The sequence below is a fragment of the Eumetopias jubatus genome, unplaced genomic scaffold (assembly GCF_037043125.1).
Source record: "Eumetopias jubatus isolate StellerSeaLion01/CBP00866 unplaced genomic scaffold, mEumJub1_p1.0 scaffold_15, whole genome shotgun sequence".
Taxonomy (NCBI): domain Eukaryota; kingdom Metazoa; phylum Chordata; class Mammalia; order Carnivora; family Otariidae; genus Eumetopias; species Eumetopias jubatus.
This window is the reverse complement of record NW_028274821.1, coordinates 69689334-69710758: the sequence shown is the minus strand read 5'-3', so window position 1 is coordinate 69710758 and position 21425 is coordinate 69689334. Positions and strand designations below refer to the sequence as shown.

At 36.9% G+C, this 21425-nt stretch overlaps 1 protein-coding gene across 2 annotated transcripts in view; it reads right to left on the bottom strand.

The window, feature by feature from the left end:
* Positions 1-2407: 2407 nt before the first annotated feature.
* Positions 2408-21425, bottom strand: part of RAD23B (RAD23 nucleotide excision repair protein B) — a 39794-nt gene continuing 20776 nt past the window's right edge. The window contains exons 5-10 of one of the 2 annotated variants that reach the window (XM_028108748.2): positions 17524-17579; positions 14188-14315; positions 11674-11806; positions 9634-9761; positions 8744-8914; positions 2408-3765 (exon numbers count right to left, since the gene is read on the bottom strand). In XM_028108748.2, coding sequence (XP_027964549.1) covers positions 3652-3765; positions 8744-8914; positions 9634-9761; positions 11674-11806; positions 14188-14315; positions 17524-17579 — 730 coding nt within the window. In that variant the 3' untranslated portion in view covers positions 2408-3651. The remainder of the gene's footprint in view (positions 3766-8743; positions 8915-9633; positions 9762-11673; positions 11807-14187; positions 14316-17523; positions 17580-21425) is intronic. The other variant, XM_028108749.2, reaches the window with a different exon arrangement.

The following is a 21425-nucleotide window of genomic DNA, read 5'->3' as shown; positions in this document are numbered from 1 at the left end:
TGGTTCCCCAAACACTGCTTCAGCGCTTGATCTTTTTCCTAGCAAGCCCAGGCCTTCTCTCCCTGTCACCGCCCCTCCCACCCTCCCATTCCCAAAAGACCCACACACCGTTCCGGAAACTAGTCTGCCACCCAAACAGGTCCAGCAGCTATACTCCCCCTCTGGGGTTCTACCCACTCTCTTCTTCCAGCCGTAGTTAAGGTGCTTCCTCCAGCTGTCTGAACTCTGATCCTAGGGCCCAAAGATTCCCAGATGTATTCATCGGACTGCTTTGTTCTGGCCAATTTATCGCCATGCTGTGTGCTTCTGAGTGTGTTTAGTGCTGAATGGCATTCTCTGACTTTAAGCGCAAGAAATAGCGCAGCAACAGCAATGAATTAATTTCAAGGTGGTACCCTAAGCCCCCACATACATGTGAGGCAAGCACATATGGAACACACTGCTTGATACCACTCCTCTGGAAAGAACCTGTGATGGTCACAAGTAATCCAAACTGAAGCTAAGACCCAAAGTCAAGAGGCCAAGATACCAAAAAAGCAAGAGAAAGCATCATATACTTTGATACAGGGTGGGCAAGTCACAGTTTAGAACAGGGGTGGCTAACTTTTTCTGGAAAGAGCCAGACAGTAATTATTTGGGCTTCGTAGGTCTCAGTCTCAGGTCCAACTATTCGACGGCAAACCTCCGCAGCCCAGAAGTATAGCTACAGGCAATACGTAAACAAGTGAGCATGGCTGTGTTTCAATAAAACTACAGACACTGAAATTTGAATCATCTTCCCATCATAAAATCCTTTTTTGAAAACCCTTAAAAACGTAAAGACCGTTGGTAGCTCACAGGACTGAAGTTTGCCAGCCCCTGGCTTAGAAGATCAAAGTAGAACAAAATGGACATGGGAGGTCAACTAAAAGGACATGTACCCAAGCCTCATGGCTAAGGGACTCACCAGAACAGACTTGGTCAGGAAGTTCTTACACCCTGAAATGGCTTAATTTTGGTTGAATATTTTGTACCAGTCTTATTAAGCTGGCTGCTATAATACAAGACCATGGGAAAAATGGGAATTGAACTAAAATTTCTAAAAGCCCTTTTGAACCTTGATTTATGGTCCATCAAGTATTCCAGCTGTGTTGATGTGTTGATGGAGAAAAACAGGAGACCCAATGTAACTGACCTAGCACCTGGCCCCCTACATGCCAATCACTGAAGAAAACAGAACTATGGGTGACAGAGGCATCGTCAACTCTCAATCTAAGATTCTATATGGCAAAAGGATCATTTTAAAAAATGAGAAATGCAATGGTGAATATATTGAAAATATTTTATAATTAATTCTCTAGAATCCTAGCCATGTAGTACAGGAAAAAATTATATGGTGGAACACTTCAGTATTTTTAAACAATGTAAAGACATATTTGACTAAAGGATGGCAGTAAGAATTTAACAAATTTAAAATTAAGCTTCCTCACATTTTCCACAGAGCAACTAAACAATAAAAATATTTCAAGAAATAGATGACAGAATACCTCAAACGTAAAAATTCCAAAATCAAAGAGCCAATTACATTGAGATTTACCAAAACTGTTTGTAAATTAAAAGATAACAGCAAAAGGTCACAAAAAGCCTATATTTTTCACAGCGATAGAACAAGGTAAAGAATGATCAAAACTTGGCCTCAACTGTTTTCTTGTAATGATTAATCCCACTATTTGTGGTTTTGTTGTCTGAGGACAAAAACTCCATGCCACCAACTTCTGCTGTCACTTTCCAGAGAAAAGAGGCTGCTGCTGGGGTTTTTTTGTGTTGTTTTTTTTTTCCTTTTTTCCAGTTTTCGCTATGCTGAGCAATTAGGTAGCAGACAGAATGACATAAAATAAATGAAAATATTCCATTATTCGACCAGAAATGCCACCCTCTTCCCAACTCATTGCTCTGCCTTGAAGGATGAACATATTTACAAATGCTCATTTTATTCTCCTGAGACATTTTGCATGATCCATTATAAAACATACAGGTAATACAAAGTCCAAAGGTGTGCCGTGTTTAAGGAGTATACATATGAAGATTAAACTACATGATAACACTGTGGGGAGAAACCATGGTCTCATTTATTTTCGTGAGAGACAGGTACGAGTGCATGACGTGAAAGCTTAAAAGTCATCCCCAAACTTTGCTAAGGATTATTGCAAGACATTACGCAGGGAGAAATCTGTGCAAATTCATTTACTCAGTATCAGATGGTAGGGGAAAAAATAATTCCTTTAAACAGTCTTGTTTATATTGAGGAAAAAATATCTGAAAAACAACAAGTAGACATATTCCCCCTCTTTACGATCAAATAGTAATGCCAATGAAGGAGATTCTAATAAAAAACAGAGTTGAAAAAAATCCAAATAAAAGCCAACACTGCTATTAAGATTTTTTTTTAATATGCCATGAGATATTCTTGATTGTATATTTTCCAAAGTACTTTTCCAGCTACATCTCCCAACCCTTCCAGAAGATTCCGCCAGTCTTTCCAATGCAATAAAAGATGCTGGATTATACTTTTGTCCACCTCCTCTTTTTGAAAGTAATATAATCCTAATGACTTTAATGGTCATACATTCTTATCTAATAAGGAAAAACACAAATATCAGAAACCCAGTTTTGGAACATCTGCATTACTTTTGAACTGAATCAGCATTTTGTGGGTTTAAAAAAAGGCAGCAATTTGAACTCACGACTTACTGACAAACACATTTCTGCAGAGGGATGGGGTAGAGAGGGAGAGTGAATGCTGCATTTCTCCATTGGCCCCAAAGTGCTAATTTTACAAAGGGATACATCAAAAGCAAACATGCAATGGTGGCTTTAAAACTTTTACTGCAATATAACAATGAAGTAAACAGTAATTAGACAACTACCAATTTCTTCCCAAAACAAACCAAAAAAAAAAAAAAATGTAAACAGGAAAATAACTCTGCCTATACTTGTACAGCTTCTCAAATCATGTTAGAAGGGTCTCACATTTGATGATCAAGAAATTTTAAAATAGCAGTAATTATTTTCATTTTAAGAAAAGGTTCCCCTTCTTCCTCCCCCACCCCAAGTATTTAACATGAAAGAATGGGCTTTCTTACACATTAATTCAATACGTATTTGAAGCAGCAACAATAACCATCAATAATTTGGCATTTCTGCTTACAGTTGCTCCAAAATTTTTTCAATTTCACAAAGCCATTATCCAGTGTTGCCATGAAATAGAGACTGTAAATTCTAGGTAGCAAAGATTCTTTCTGAAACCAAAGTTAAGTCAAAGAAATATAAAGCAGGGCATTACACTAAATTTCTGGATCTAGTACACTAAAAAGAGTGAAACCTAGGAAAAATTACCTACTGTTTTATAGAAGAAATAAAGACCTGCAAAAGCTGATTTTTGGTTGTATAGTATTTTACACACTGTGTGGATTTGCGGCATCTGCTAATTGAAGCAGACATGCACTGTATTTATCCCTGCCCTATATCCTAGATCCCTCCCTCCCCACCCCCAACAATCTACTACCTTATACCAAGTATTGTGGATATGAGCCCAAGTCATCCCAGACAATCCAGTGAACAAAGTTAGTGTAATGCACTGGTGTGAAGTGTGAGATAAAAAAAAAGTCCCTTTCAATCTTCATCAAAGTTTTGCTGTAGAAGAAAGTTGGCAGCCAAGTTCTCATTCTTCTCACAAGCAAAATACGCTTGTATCACAAGTCCTTCAGGAAATCCTAGTGCCTTTAACTGGAAGAAAAGAGAGAAAACTTTACACATGGGTTTCAGCACAGCAATAGGGGCAGATCAGCACTGAAAATACGAAAGGCACGACAAAACTCTTGAAGACATTAGGTGAACACATGCCTGCCTGAGTACGGATTCACTGTCCAACCCAAGCAGCTAGATGGAGCCTAGACCCCTTTATCAACCACCGATGAAATTCTGTTCCTAGTTAAAGCTATGAGACGAACAGCTACTCTGCTAACACTCAATGGCACTGACACTAAAAATTAGTTGCTGACTATGATGGTTTAAAAATAAATGACCCTAGAGCCTACAGAAACGTGTAAATCAAACAGTTTTTACTATGTAAGGGGGGGCAAAGATAAAGATGAGAGCAACAGGTGAGGAGTTTAACAACTTCATCCAATTACTTGTAAAGAAGGTCAGTCAGGTCAACTATCACTCTCCATCTCCTCACCTTTTGAAACACTTCACATACTAGAAAAATGGGTGATCAATTATTAATATTACATGATATATTTTGAGATCAAGACATATGGTGTTCTATTTATATCTGCTTACTTTTTACAGCACTTTAAATGGTGATACCAGCCACTTAGTTTTGTTTTCCTAGTCTATTACTGTGACTCCAAAATCACTGCTTTTAAAAGTCTTTAAGCACTCAGGTCAATTATCTAATTCACTAGGTACTATGTATTTGTCAACCAAGTATTTTTTATGAAGCCTCTGTTCAACTGTCTAAACCACCTGCATTAGACTATTATACCAAGAAATGACCTTAAGTTTCAATTCAGCATGATTCATGAAAGGAGAATGACTTTGTTACCTAGGTCTTATCCAGATTAAAGCTGGGCTAGCTGAAGTAAAAGGTAGACAGGGGACGATCCAACTATATGCTTCTACAAGGCACACACTTTAGATTCAAAGACACAAATATGCTGAAAGTAAAAGGATGGAAAAAGAAAGCTGGAGTAGCTACATTAATATCAGACAAAATACACATTAAGATTAAAAACTGTTACTAAAAACAAAGACATTTTATGATTAACCACCAGTAAGACTTTGTTATAAACACATGTTACAAGAGAACCCTGAAACACATGAAACAAAAACTGACAGAACTGAAGGTTCTGGTGATTCTACAGTAGTTGGGAGACTTCGCTATCCCCACATTCAATGCTGGACAGAACGACCAGGCAGAAGACTGACAAGAAAGCTGATTTGAGCCACATTATGAACCAACTTGACCTAAAAGACATTTACGGAACACTTGACAGAAGATCACACGTCCTTTTCAAGTATGTATCAAACATTCTCCATAAAGATGATGTCAGCCCACAGAACTCAATACATTTAAGAGGATTAAAATTGTGCGAAGTACATTCATTCTCTGACCACAACACAATGAACTCTGAAATCAGCAACAGAAGGAAATTTGGGAAATTCAAAATATGTGGAAGTTAACATAATCCTTAACCAATGGATGAAAGAAGGAATCACAAAGGAAATTAGAAAATACTTGAGATGAATGAAAACACTGCCAAATGCACTAAAACTTATAGGATGCTGCTGTAGCAGTCCCTTGAGGGAAATTTATAGCTGTAACTATCTATAGTAAGATCTTAAATAGATAATCTAAGGTTTTAGTTTAAGAAATGAGAAAAAAGAGGAAACAGAATCCAAAGCAAGCAGAAGAAGAAAAAGAATAAGGGTTAGAGAGAAAATAAGTAAAATAGAGACTAGAAAAATACAATCAGTAAAACCAGAAGTTGGTTCTTTTTTCTTCAGAGTAACAATACTGACAAATGTTTTAGGTGAAAAAACAGGTGAAAAAAAAATCGGAGGATTCAAATTACTAACATCAGAAGTGTGGGAACACTACTATTTTTTAGAGAAATAAAAACTATTTTAGGAAAATACTGTGAACAATTGTATGCCATCAAATTAGATAACGCTGACGAAATACAAATTCCTAGAAAGACAAAATCACTAAAACTGACTCCAGAAACAGAAAATCTGAATAGCCCTGTAACAAATGAAGAGGCTGAATTAGTAATCACAAAATTTCCCCAAAAGAGAAGCCAGGCCCAGAGAATTTTACTGGTGAATTCTACCAACTGTTGAATGAATTAAAACTATTCATCATAAACTCTTCCAACCAACAGAAAAGAGGGGAATACACTTTCTAACTCATTTTCTAATGAGGCCAATATTACTGACACCCAACCAGACAAAATCATCACATACACAAAAAGCTACAGACCAATATTCCTTATGAATACAGATGTAGAAATCGTCAACAAACATTGGCAGACCAAATCCAGCAACATACAAAAAGGACTATCCACCACAATCAAGCGGGATTTATCCTAGGAATGCAAGGCTGGTCCAACATACAAAAATCAATCAATGTTATTAATAAAGCATATTAACAAAAAAGGAACAAAACCACACAATCATCTCAACACATAAAAACCATCTGACAAAATCAATACTCTTTGTAATAAAAACACTCAATAAACTAGAACAGAAAGGAACTCCCTCAGACTGATAAAGGGAACCTAAATCTAGTAAAACCCAGAGCTAACATCATACTTAATGGTGAAAGACTTACTGCCTTCTCCTAAGATCAGAGACAAGACAAAGATGTTGGCTCTCACTACTTCTATTCAACAATACATATACACAGAAGGCTGCAAACAGGACGATTAGGTGAGAGTGCAAGAGAGAGAGAGAGACAGAAAGAGACAAAGAGGGACACCTGGATGGCTCAGTCAGTCAGACCTTAAGCTCAGGTCATGATCCCAGAGTTCTGGGCCGGCATCGGGCTCCTTGTCAGTGGGGAGCCTGCTTTGCCTTCTGCCTGCCGTTCCCCCCCTGCTTGTGCACGCCCTCTGACAAATAAATAAAATCTTTAAAAAAAAAAAAAAAGAGGGAGAAAGAGAAGAGAAGGAAAGAAAGGAAAAGAAAAAGAGGAGAGAAGAGAAGAGAAGGCAAGGCATCCATACTGGAAAAGAATTAAAACTACTTGCAAATGATATTCTATAATTAGGAAATCCTAAGAAACACACACAAATTATCAGAATAAATGAGTTCAGGAAGGTTGCAAGATGTAAGATCAACACATAAAATTAAGCTGTATTTCTATACAGCTAGCAATGAACAATCCAAAAATGAAATTAAGAAAACATTTCCACTGATAACAGCATCAAAAAGAATAAAAATACTGAGGAATAAATTTAACAAAAGAAGCACAAACCAAAGACTATAGAACATTTCTGAAATTATTAAAAAAAATGGAAAGGCATCTCATGTTCATGGTTTGGTGAGACTTAATATTGCTAACATGGCAATACTCTCCAAACTGATCTGCAGAAAAAACACAGTATTAAAATCCCAGTTTTCTGTTTCACTTTTCTTACATAAATCAGACAAGTGGATTCTAAAATTGATATAGAAATGCAAGGGATCCAGAAGAGCCAAAACAATCTTGGGAAAAGAAAACCAGAGATTTCAAAACTTACTACAAAAAGCCACATTAATCAAGACCGTGAGGTAGTGGCATAAGATAAACATATAGATCAATGGAACAGAACTGAAAGCCCAGTAAACCCTCACAATTATGGCCAGTTGATTTTCAAAAGGATGCCAAGACAATTTAATGGAAAAAGAGTAGAATTTTCAGTAAATGGTGCTGGATATCCACAAGCAAAAAATATGAAGTTAGACTCCTACATCTCACACTATAAACAAAGTTACTCAAAATAGATCACAGACCTAAATACAACAAGAGTTATAAAACTCCTCAGACAAAAGATAGGAGTAAATCTTTGACCGTGGATTAGGCAACTTCTCTTAGTAAGACACCAAAGGCGCAAGCAACAAAAGAAAAAAATTTCTTCTCCAAAACAGAAATCAAGAACAGATACCCCTAACCATTAAAAAAAAAAAAAAAAAGCTATAGAATTGAGGCAAGTGTCATTCACTCACTTCCCTTATTTGAAGGGGAAAAATATTAGCATTATAAAATATCTTTTAAGAAATATGTAATTATAAACCTTGAACACTTGAAATGTTTATATCATAAATATGGACAAATTATCTTTCAGATATTTTCTAAATATTAAGTTAAAATGAACTTTAACAGATTTCTATCTCAAAACACTTCAAAAGATAAGATGGGGCAAGTACTGTGATTCCCTATTTACAAATATTAACAATGGAGCCTAGAGAAAAACGAATGACTTGTCAGAGTATATCATATAAACTAAGTTACTGCAGTGCCTCATGAGAACTGGTTGACCTACTAAGATGGAAACAGAATCACATTATCAGGTTCTGATGTATTTAGTACATATTTTTTATATATAATTCATATACATATTACATTTTAGTGATAGTAAAATTTTTAAAAATGGTAATCTTGAGTTAGGCCTTCACTTTAAGATCATTTTCCTTCTTTTAAAGATTTTTATTTATTTATCCGAAAGAAAGAGAGCAAGAGAGCACAGGTAGGGGGAGCAGCAGAGGGAGAGGGAGAAGCAGGCTCCCCACTGAGCAGGGAGCCCGCCACCGACACAGGGCTTGATCCCAGGACCCTGGCATCATGACCCGGGCTGAAGGCAGATGCTTAACCGACTGAGCCACCCAGGTTCCCCTCAGGTCATTTTCTGCATAAATTTTAAGACATAAATGAAATTTTTAATTTTTAAAATATGTTTATAACTATCTTATAAAGCTGACTGGCATTCATTATTAGTCCCTTGGCTAGCACAAAGGCCAAGATGTGAGAGCGGGGATGAAAATACAGTCTTTACAGCAATCCTTAGGACAGTGCTGTATTTGGTTCTGTCCAATAGAACTATCTCCAGTGGCAGATGTGCTACCTAACGCAGCAGCCAGTAGCCCCGTGTGACTACTGAGCATCTGAAATGTGGCTAGTTGACTACGGAACTAAATTTTCAGTTTTACTTCAACTCACCCTTTCTATAGCTTCTTTTTCCTGAGGCGTTACTTGAATGTAGTTCATATGACCACTTCCAGCTTCTGCAATTCCTCCACTGCCACCTCCACCCCCTCCTCCTTGACCACCAGCTTCTTGAACTGGTTCATTTAACATCTGAATAAAATGCTCCTGGTGCTGGCTAATTTGCTGTGGTAATTTGAAGGACAGGAAAAAAAACAACAACAACAATACAATGATATAAAGTATCTTCAGGAAACTAAGAATTCTAAATACAAATAGGAGAGAAAGCTAGAATTTTATTATAACTGCCTTATTTTTAGACTGATTCTGAGTTATTTAATCTTTGGAAGGATGTGATTTCTTATATACTATTAAAGAAACTTGGTACTTTTCAGTGAGGCAAACAGTGAAGAAATAAGAGAATTCAAATTCTCTTTCATAAATGCGTCCTGTCCCCCCAAATCAATGTTAAAAAACTACTTGGGGACTATAAAAAGAAACAAAACTTCTATATCTTCCACACTAGTAGGCAGTACAACGCTGTATAAAACTCAAAATACTTCATGACTTGAGCATTAAATAAGCCCTTGGGTATGTCTCTAAAAGGCAATGCTCCACTAATAATAAGTTTGGGGAAAATAGATTTTATAAATGGTTTCTTTGATAAAGAGTTTCTCCAATTCTTTAATAAAGTGTTTCCCCAAATTATTATTTGACCAACTTAAATTAACCTCCCCCCCCGACCCTTTTTTAGTACATCTAATCTATAGCATATTCTATTGAGTGCAGCTCGGAAGAAGAGTTTATAGAACTTGTGGAAGGGAAGGGAGTACACATGGACTTTAAAAAAAGTATGATATACTCTACAAACCCACTTTTGAAATTAACTCTGATTAAATAGTTACCTGCAGTAATTGAGGATTTTCCCGACCTATCTGTTGTAGCAATGCTGGAAGCAGGGAAGGATTCTGTTGAATAATTTGTCTCATCTGTTGAAACTGAGGCTGATTCCGTAAAAATTCAAGAGGATGTCCTAAAAAACACAAACATTTTTAAACAAATGCAGCAATTACATATACAAAGAGCTGGTTCAATCATAATATTAGACAGCAAACACTGACAAGTAAAAAATATGATGAGTTCGCAGATGTATATAAAAATGAAGTAAATAATGACAAAAATCTTTCAACCGTACAAATGTGCAAGTCTTATACTATAGAAATTACTCCTATTAGCAAAGGTAGAAAGGTACAGAACACTGAAAGAATGAAGTTTTCCTATAATTGTCCCGGGCAGTCAATTATCATCAAATAATGAGAATTTATGACCTGCATGCACTCTATCAAAATAAAAAGTACTAACTGTTCCTAAGAAAAATATCTACTTAGAAGTAACAAAACCAAAAACTCCACCTATAATACAACCCCAACCTTTAAGGAAAAAAACAAAACCCCAAAACAAAAACGATCTGAGCTTGAATTCCTGAGAAATTCTAAACCAAATAAATGAAAGATAGTATTTAAAAGAGTTCAGATATGCAGATCAGAAGAAGTTTTATTAATACAAATTTAAATTACTATTAGAAAGACAATTTTGGTTATTACCATTAAACTTCAAACATTTATAATCTATAAAAGCTTGAGATAAATATGCTGTAAGTAGGGGCGCCTGGATGGCTCAGTTGTTAAGTGTCTTCAGTTCAGGTCATGATCTCAGGGTCCTGGAATGGAGTCCCACATGGGGCTCCCTGCTCAGCAAGAAGCCTGCTTCTCCCTCTGCCCCCCTCCCTGCTTGTGAGCACACGCTCTGTCAAATAAATAAATAATCTTAAAAAAAAATAAACTATAAATCAATCTAGTACTAATACATTTAGAACTCTTTAGTCCAAAATCCCATGACAATAATAAATATTAAGGATGCCAAGTAAGATAGAACTTGCAACTTTTGGGGGTAGTGGTGGTTGTCTGATTATACTACGTGAAACCAAAAATTGCATATAATTATGTTTTTGAGGTTGCTAATGAATTATGAGAATTTTTTAAATGTTATTTCCTAAATTATCCAAATTAAAATGGCCACATGAGTATGAGAAGTACCCTTCCTTCTGTGACACTGGTTTTACAGATGAAGAAAATGAGACTCAGAAACTAAATTAACCCACTAAGGGCTGCTAAATGGGACAACAGTCTGTATCTGAACCAAAGCAGTGGCCTCTTCTTCCCATTTTTATGCCAATCCCATAGAAATGAAAGCCTGTCCTCTGGGAGACTGTCCACAAAATGCTCAGGGCTTGTTGTCAACTAGAGCTGACAGTCATAAGTAGAGCTAGGAAAAGCATCAAAGAAGGGCCTCTTCAAAATTATCAGTTTAAATTACTTTATTACTACTGTACACAGAACAGGGACTGAAGGAGAATGAAGTAATTCCTGGGCCCCCCACAGGCTCCAGGGCCTCCTCTGTAGTCACACCTTCAGCAATGGACGGGTGGGTGCCGACCAGTAAAGAGAGGTGGATTCAAGATTGGGTTTCACCTCTAGACCCAAGTCTTCAAACTTCTCAGTGCTTTATTTCTTTGGTTGTATAACAGCCACTAAGATTGTCCTGGCTTTGAAATGACACATACTTTATGACATTCACAGGGAGAGAGAAGAGACAAGGTGAGCAAACGTTCTGAATCGCTTCAGAATGTTAACACAAAATGTGAACTGGGAAGCATCTCTTCCTCAGAACGGGCTAAACAGAATGTGCCCTTTGCCCAAACTATGGCGCCAAGGTCTCAGTGAGAAGGTATGCAAAAGCCCCTCAAGAGAATTTGTTTTAGGTCCTTCTCTAACATCAATGGATAGAGAACTTGTGTGAAGAGTCCTTCAGATGCTCCAGGAAAAAGCCTCAGCTCACACGAGAAACTCAGGACTGTGCCCCGCACCGCCCCAGGCCACTCTAACCTCCAGGGCTCGCTGTGGTTGTTGATGCCGTCGTAGTCGCCGCAGCGGCCGCCACCGAAGACGGAGGAGCCCCAGTGCTGACCGCAGGAGGGGTGTCCACCACAGCCTGACTCTCTCTATCTCCGGGTATCCCCTACAATACAATTTCCCTGCTTTAAAATAGCTTGTCATTCAAAGTTAGTTCAATACTATACAAAGTAAAAGATTTATTGATCTATTTAACATGCTTGTCTAATTTACAAAAGCATCAAACAGATGTCTGCTTCTATTAAAAGTAAAGGATTAAGACTTATCTGAAAGCTGCATATATTCGAATTACATTAGAAATCACGTGAGTGTGGTCTAGAAGAACCCATACTGCAATAATGTAAGGCAGCACTGTCCAGCAGAATTTTCCATTATGACAAAAATATTCTGTATCTGTGCTAATAAAATACTCATTAATCTCATGTAGCTACTGAGAACTTGAAATGTGGCTGCTACTAAAGAAACTAATTTTTAATATACTTTTCATTTTTTTAAATTCAAATAGCTACTTGTCCTGAATAGTACTTAATAGCTATTTTACTAGACAGTGCAGATCTAAGGTATAAAGAGATTTGTAATTTAAAACATGCATAAAACAATGTTTACATATAGCAACACATTATATCTAACATCAAAGATCCTAAGTTTGTATATAAGTAATAACGTACATTTTTAAAAAGCTATTAAAAAATTTTAAAATATCAATACAAACCTTATTAAAATTGGACATATTTGGTTTTTATGCTAGATATTACTCTAATTTTTGAATTTCATAGAAACTCACCAGCTCTCATAGAAAGGTTTGCATTTGTAGCCCTAGTCTTAAAATTGTCCAAAGAAACAGGTTTTGATGCATGTACAGTTCTGAAATGAACGCCGGGGAAAAAAAATCTAATGGAAACAGAGCAGGTGGCAACAATGGCCAAGCAAGAAGGATCTCCTCTATTGATCCATGGTTCTGAGAAAGCGTCCTCCAGAAAGTATCACATACAAAAAATTAACATTGATTATTCAAAATTCACAAAAGTAGATATAAGAACCTTAAACCTTAAATATTTCAATATTTTCTAAGTTTATAGCATTTGTCTTCTGAAGTTATAATTTAAAACTGCACTGAGACTTCTGGAACACTATACTGATGCATGATTTACAAGACTTTTCATATACAAAAAAGTCTTTATGAAATCCACATAGACTGTGAAGGAAGAGAATGAAGAAGGAAATATTACATTTGGGTAAGAGATGATAATGGTAAATGCTTCCATTTCCCAATAAATCAGAAGTCAAAATCATAAACATATAAAGAATTACGCATAATGAGCCACATTAAGGGTAATGGCTGCAGGCATTAGAAACAAATGTTTCTGAGAATCCCTTGACTACTACTGACAATAAATAAGCTAACAACTCAAATGCCAATGGAACCAGGCAAATAACATCATACACTGAATTAAATGCAATGATGTTATGTCAGGTAACAGGGAATGGATGGGAAGACAATGAATTAAATAGTCTATGATCTAAAATTTTTCCTAAACCCTTACAAAAATCCAGAATCCAAGTTGTCCAGACAAACCAGCTCTCTGAATTAATTAGTTAATTAATTAATCTTCCAAGTTTTTATTTTTTACATAGGCTCCATGCCCAGCATGGAGCCCAACTCAGAGCCTGAACTCACAACCACCCAAAGACTGAAACCCGATCTGAGATCAACAGTCGGACGCTTAACTAACTGAGCCACTCAGGCACCCCCCTCTACCAAGTTTTTATTTAGGATGTCAGTTTTTTTCTTTTTCTTAGCTATCTGAATTTGTAAGTGAAATCTCTTCATTTTTCAAAGTTGCCGACTAATTACAAAAATGTACACAGTACAAGACAAGTAAAATTAGGCTTGGGCTTCCAACTTGATACTTTTGCCCTCAACAGTATACCCAGGAGGGGTGCTCAGTTGGTTAAGCATCTGCCTTTGGCTCAGGTCATGATCCCCAGCTCCTGGGATCGAGTCCTGCATCAGGCTCCCTGCAGTGGGAAGCCTGCTTCTCCCTCTCCTTTGCCTGCAGCTCCCCCTGCTTGTGTTCTCTGTCAAATAAAATAAAATTAAAATTAAAAAAAAAAAAAGTACACTCAGGAGTATGCTGGCCATCAAAAAAGCTACTAAAATGGTAGATTAGATTTAAAAAATCTGTCCCCTTCTACTCTCCAAACACACAAACTGTCATCCTTTGAGGATAACATGAATGGGGTAGCAAATAGAGAGCCAATTTTACAACTCATTTAGCTATGTTGTTTCCTAACTAAAAATCACATCAAAATCTTTTGGAAGAGGTTACATTTTACCAACACAAAATATTAACAAACTAAGAAAAATAAAAACATTACATAAATTACTAGCATATATTCTCATTCTCCTGTGAATTGATATTGTTCCTTAAAAATCTTTGATATTTTGGTGTTAAACTACAATAAATAAAGTGAAATATTTCTCACCATTAAAAGATACTCCACTGCTCTGTCGGGGTTGTTGAAACTGGCTCTCAGGGCTGCAATCACTTGCTCTCGTTCATATCCCATTGACATGATCTCAGTTACCATATTCTCATAAGACTGACCTGTCACTAAGAAAAGGTGTGTGGGGTGGGAGGAAGGGAAAGAAAGGAAACATTTAATAAATATGCATTTCCCGCATATTTCTTGAGTGTATATGTATGTAATGTTTCAGGCACTACAGGACTAGGGGTACAAAGATGAGTAACAGTACAAACTACAACATGTATGTGGTAGGTGGAATAATGCCCCCCTGCCAATCCCCGGAACCTATAAATATGATAGGTTACAAGGCAAAGTGGAATTAAGGTTGTTCATCAGCTGACTTTCAGATAGGGAAATTATCCCAGATTATCTGTGTAGGCCCAGTGTAATCACAAGGGTCTTTAAAAGTAGAAGGAAAACAGATGGGAGGGTCAGAGAAACAGATGTTAGGACAAGAGGAAAGAAGCAAGGTCACAGATGCTATGCTGCTGCCTTTGATGACAGAAGAAGGGGCTCTAAGCCAAGGAAGGTGGGCAGCCTCCAGAAGCATTGAAAGGACACAGATTCTCCCCCTAGAATGTACAGAAAGGATGGTAGCCCCTTGATTTTAGTCCAGTGAGGACTATGTCAGACTCCTAACTACTGTGCCTTAAGATAATAAATCTGTTGTTTCCTACCAGGAAGTTTGTGGTAACATATTAATAATAGTAGCAACAGAAAACTAACACAGTATGTTTAATAAGTACAATAAAAACATCAGATACAAATGTATGATAAATATAGAACAGAATTAGCAGGTCAGAGAAGGCAACCTGGAAGAGACAGATGAACTAATTTTTAAAAACAAGTAGGAGGGACGTTTCAGGCAATCGATTCTATTTAACAACTTCAGTTTTCCTTTGACATCTTTTATTATCAAAGCAGAGGAAAAAAGGAGGTTAGAAGCAGGAAAGTCAGACTTTCATATACCATAGAGAGCTGGTGCAATGCCCCAAGCACTACTATCCCAGGAAGTCATTTCCCACACGCTGTCTCCAAACCAAACTCTCTCTTACAGAAATGGCAGACCACAGACAACAGTCCAAAAGAAAGCCAACTCTCTACACTTAACTTACCTCACTTAAGTCATCTTTTCTTTTACTTCTTTTCTGGGTACCATTCCCTTTCTTGTCTCCTCAAAGAACTGGACGCTTTAGTTATCCTCTCTCTTGTCCACCTCCCATCCTTCACTCTCCACTTAATTATCCTGATCAGCAGTTAACTATACCTGAGAACGTCATCCTAAAAACAGAAGCCTACCCCCCCTTGGTCGCATCTCAATTCCTCTTTCAGGAACTGGTCCATCTGTCTGCTGCCTTCCCTTTCCAGCCATAGCGATCTGCACAGGCTGTGTCCACTTCTCACATTCCACCCACTCCTTAGTCAATACTGATACGTGACTTTGAATCTCAAAAGATTTCCCCCTCAGATGTACCCCACCATTATCTGACTTCTCCCTTTCAATAACTAGCACCTCTATCCACCCAAGCACAAGAGCCAGGAACCCTGGTGACTGCCAAGTTCCCTCTCCCTCTGCTAGGTCCTATCTCTGAATTACAGTGCAAAACTACCCACTTCCCTCTTTGTCCACTGCCTTCACTGAAGACCAGGCCACAACAATCTCTCATCTGGATTACACTCTACTTCCTCTCCTGCCCCCGAGCCTATAATCTATTCTGCCAGCCGGAAAAGCAAGCTTTTTAAAAAGAAAACCTCATCTCATTTCGGGCTCCCAATATTCAACAATCTCTGTACTCCACACTCCAACCAAGCTGATGTTTTCCAGTTCACTTCACAAGTCATACCTTTTAGAACCAGTTCCAGAACCTTTACACACTTACACACACACACACACGGCTTCTCTGAGGGTCAGTTCCTTCACAGGCTCCAGTTCTCAATTTAAACTGAGAATACATCTCAGAGATGTATTACCTAACTATCCTAAGTATAGGTACCTTCCATTTTTCTTTATGGAAGCCATTAGTTTCCTTAAAATCATTAATCATGATTTGCAATTTACTTTGTTTCACCCTTCTTTATTTCCCCCGTCTGAATGAAAAGTTCAACTGTGAAAGGGACCCTGTCATTTTGCATCACCATTTCCCTGGTACAGGTGAATGATTTATTTTTTTCTGCAAAATTTTCAATAAAGGCATTTAATAGCTATGAAAGTATATTTTAAAAAAACTAAGTATCATTGAGGAAATTATTTTTTATCTTTAGAGTAATGACTTTAGAGTAATGACTTTTCCTTTCCCCTTCCATAAAGGACTTGTTAATGTATTTTTATTTCTTAATTACCCATTCATATGATTCTAGCACAAAGTCACTTGAGTGCCAATACCCTTTCAGTAATCTAGTTCCCAGGTACAGAAATCAGCATCAACATAAACAAAATTAAGAGCTGTGGAGTATCTGAACTACACTATTTTGACATGATGTTTCTCATTTAATTCTCACAATAACTCCATGAGAAAGGTTTATTGTGATCATGGTTTAACAATGGCTGGTAAGTCATGGTACAGACTAACAGGCTGTCAGAGTACAGAGCTCCCACACCTAGTCATCAAGCTACACCTCCTAAAATCATGCCTCCTAATTAAATTATAAAACTCAAAAAGAAATGCCTATAAGCAGTTTGATACTCTTCAGATAGTAATAGTACAAGGGCAAATGACTCATAGGAAAACTAGAGACAATGGACAACACAAGAGAGAGCTAATGAGGCTCTCTTGAGGAAAACAGTGAAAAAAAACAAAACTGATTTTGACAGACTAAGTGTGAAGGGGAGATGAAAAAGCAATATCCAATAGTTAAAGCTGGGACAGAACGGTTCGTTCACTCCAAGTACCATACAAGCAACAAGACAGAGATGGGACGCGAAAGGGCTTCAAACTGGAATAAAGATAAAGTGTAAGACAGATTTAGTAACATTTTATACCCATTTCACAAACATTTTGTAATAAACCTGTACACAGTTCAAACTTTGTTAAGACCTTGTTTAAAATTCACATTTGGAAAATTATCTGCTTTAACCCAAAGAATATGCTTAACTCTAATAGTACAATTTAAAGGATTCAATATATAACACATTAACTCACAGTCTTTAGTAACATTAATCGAATAATTATCTAAATCATTTAACAGCTTGATTATAAGCAACCATGAAAATGAACACATTTTCATGATCTAGAAAAGTGAAATTTGAACCTCTTCCCTATCTCTTATAAGGTTATTTACAATGTAGATACTTACCAAGTGCACTTGTTGCATCTTCAAAAAGGTTCGACCGAGAAGAATCTCCTGATGTACTGCAAAAGGTTTTTAGAAAACTGTGTATCAGAAAGTATATAAACCTTAGTTTAGAGTAACTGTCCAAATTTTAAAGAGATTGTTTGATTTTAATTAAATGTAAAGGTCTGGCTACAGTGTTTAAACCATCTTCTACATTAAACCCCAAAGCTTTTTCCGTAACATTCATGGCTTGTGAAGAATTTTCAATCTTTATATTCATACTGTTCTGCAAATGCATCATTTTAAATGTCCAACGACATAAAATAACAATTGAACAGAATGCTTACCATTTAAGGAATACAAAAAGATAATGCACAACTATTTCCCTAAAAGAATTTACAATGATAGGTTAAATAATCTGTAAGTCAAGTCACAATAGAAGAAATACCAAACAATACTAGTATCCTCCACTTTTCCAAAGTTCACATTCCACCACATTTTGCTTTTACAAAAGATCTACCCGTCTTCATTAACTAGAAGAAATCTGAAGAGAATTTTCTCTGAAGAGGATTTCTGCTTTTACAAGAAAAGTGAAAGTAGTGTTTCATTTGTTTTGCGGCAAGCCTTTATAGAGGCACACACCCTGAGAAGCAAGAGCAGCCCCCAAGCTCCTTCCCCAGAACTGTACTTAGCATCTCAGCATCAATTCTGAGCTGTGTCTGTGAGCATCTGTGCTTCATCTAAATTTATTTTGTGCCTCCATTACCAAGGTGTGTTCTAAGGTATCTGAAAAGCCTGAGAGGTTATTTTATGGGTCTGGGAATGATCAAAACTTTTTCCACGTAAGTTTATGGTAATTGCTTCTTTGCTTTATGCCACTTCAGCTTACAAAAGGTTTCATAGGAATGCTTTACTTTCCAATAGTGGGGGAAACCTGTACACAATAAACAGCCGAAGTAGAAACCACATTAGGCTGGAAAGGCCTGGGAAATCTTTACATAACAGAATTTCAGTTAGGTCTTATAGGTTAAGTTTTCAACACAGGAGCTGAAAGAAGACATTCAAGTCAAGGAACATGGCAAAAGCAAAAAACGGAGAGGTGTGATAAAATCCAAGTTGTAACCGAAAGTAAACCAATTTAAAAGGACTAAGTTTCTGTTGGGCAACTGCAGAAGATGAGTCTGGAAAACAAAGTAGACAAAAACAAAATTATGAAAGACCATGAAGAGTAGGCCAAAGAAAAATAAGTTGAAATTTACAAAGTAGTAAAGGTAGCAGTTAGCAGTTTAGATTAAAACATACATACAACACAACACACACTTATACCTCTGTCCCAATTTTAACAAATAAAACACAGTACGGGTGCCTAGGTGGCTCAGTCAGTTAAGCGTCCAACTCTTGATTTCGGCTCAGGTTATGATCTCAGGGTCGTGAGATAGAGCCCCATGTCAGGCTCCACACTGAGTGTGCAGCCTGTTTAAGACTGCCTCTCTCCTTCTTCCTCTGCACCCCCCCCCCACCTGTAGCATAGGAAGAGCAAGAGATATATCTAAGTTTGAATTCATAAATTATTTTCTAATCCTCAGTTTCTTCATCAATACAATGAAGTAAACAGTAATATCCATGTATCCCAAAGTTGTGTATGTAGGGTTACTGCTGGTAAAGTGTTTAGCAAAGTGCCTGGCATCATAACAACCAGTATGATTAAACTAATTTTCTGGTGTAATTTTTAAATTATCTTCATTAACTAGATAGTAAAGCTAACTTATATAGATAGAAGACAAAACTTTGAAAAAATTATATATAGAAAAAATAATTCTCCTGCCCAAGATCCCTACCCAGGGAACAATCACTACTACCAGTTTCTATATAACAATGACTATGCCTTACCTTTGGGTGTGTTTTATTTAACTTAATTATCTCATGTTAGCATAACAATGACCTCATATTTTCCCCACAGACACACAGTATTCAACTTAATTGACCAAATCAAGCTCTTCATAGGGAATTTTTAGTTTGGTTCTCAACTTTTAAATTCTTTCTGCAGTCAAATTTATCAATTGTTCCTTTTATGACTTTTTTTTTTTAATAAGGGTAATTTTGTTTTGTTTTTTAAAGATTTTATTTATTTATCTGACAGAGAAAGACACAACGAGGGAGGGCACACAAGCAGAGGGAGTGGGAGAGGGAGAAGCAGGCTCCCCGTCAAGCAGGGAGCCCGATGTGGGGCTCGATCCCAGGACCCTGGGATCATGACCTGAGCCGAAGGCAGACACTTAATGAATGAGCCACCCAGGCGCCCCCTTTTATGACTTTTTTGATTAAGATTTTTATTTTTCCCATTTTCTCTAGTTTACGGTTTCCTTTTATGTTGATTCTTTATCTAGAATTTATTTTTCTGAGTATAAGGTAAGTGATCCATCTTCCCCCTTCCATCTGGCTAGGCATTAATCCCAACAGCATCTTCCCCACAGTGGTTTGAAATTACATCTTTATCTTACGTTAAGTCCCAGGTATGTATTCTGGTCTGTTTCTAGACTACCATCTATTTACCTAAGCAGTGTTTCTAGTAAGAGCCATTGTAAATTATTGCAATCATTACCACCACGTATAATACACTTTACTACCTGGCAGGATTAATCTCCTTCATTCCAGTTCTCTTACAGGATAATTTGTGCTGTTTTGCACACTGCTTTGAAATTTCTTTTTACATATCTCAGATAAGAGTGGGGTATGGCTGAACCACAATTCTTCAACCTTGATTCCACCTCACCACTTCTCCTTCCTCATCTGCAGTTATCAGTGTGCTGTCCCGTTGCTACTGTTCTTCTACACATTACTATACACAGCCATAGAAAAGAAAATATACGATGTTGTTTTGTAGCTTTTGCTTGGTTTATGGTTATTTCCCATATTGTTTTGTAATCTCTTTTTCTCACTTGATAACAAAGCCTTGAAACCACATTCACTCAATATGATACATACTACATACTTTAACTGGCCGGTAATATTGGACATTAGGGCTTCTCAAACTTTAGGAAGCCCAAGAATTTACCAGGAGAGCTTGTTAAAATACAGATTTCTGGGATCCACCCCCAGATAATTCTGATTTAGGTCAGGGGTTTAATTTCAAAGAAACTCTCACTAACGCTGATGCTGCTTACCAACACTTTGAGTAGCACTGCTCTCTAATATGAATAAATTACAGGTCAAGTCATTCCCTTACTAATGTATTGAGGTTGGTTCCAATTTGCCTTTAACTATAAATAACGTAGTCTTGTGTACATGGGCAGTTTCTCTAAGGTAAAGATAAACAAGTAGAATTTGCATTGTAATTGGTGGTTTTTAAAGAACAAAATTGGCCTAAAGACACAAATGCCTATTGAAATGTCAGGCCAGTGGTGATGAATAAACTTTCTGATGTCCCTCAAATTTATACCAACATGTCTATCAACAATTATCTCACTAAGTTTCGTGCTTTATAGGACACTCCACGTTGTACAATACAGATGAAAGGACGAAGGCACATTTAAGCAGCCAGTTTTCTGAGCTTCTCTCATTCTTCCTTTCCCGTGTTATCCTTCTCTAAGGTAATAATTTGGGGACATAAAAATAAGCAGTTGGTGTGTAAGGCCAAACCAAGTAAGTAACTCTAGTGTCTGCTCTATCACTGACCATCTACTGATTTATGCAACTTCTATAGGTCTGAAAATGTAATACTGACTCTTGAGAATGGGTAAATGGAACTGTACACCCAGAAAGAAATTTTAAAGAGATAATAAAGAAATTTGGATAGATCATATTAGCACATTAAAATTATTGATCAATTCTGAAATTCTCACTATGAACTTTTCAAAGAGCTGAAAACATTTAAGAAAATAAAATATACTGCCCTGAATGAAGACATATTTAATTACAGTTAC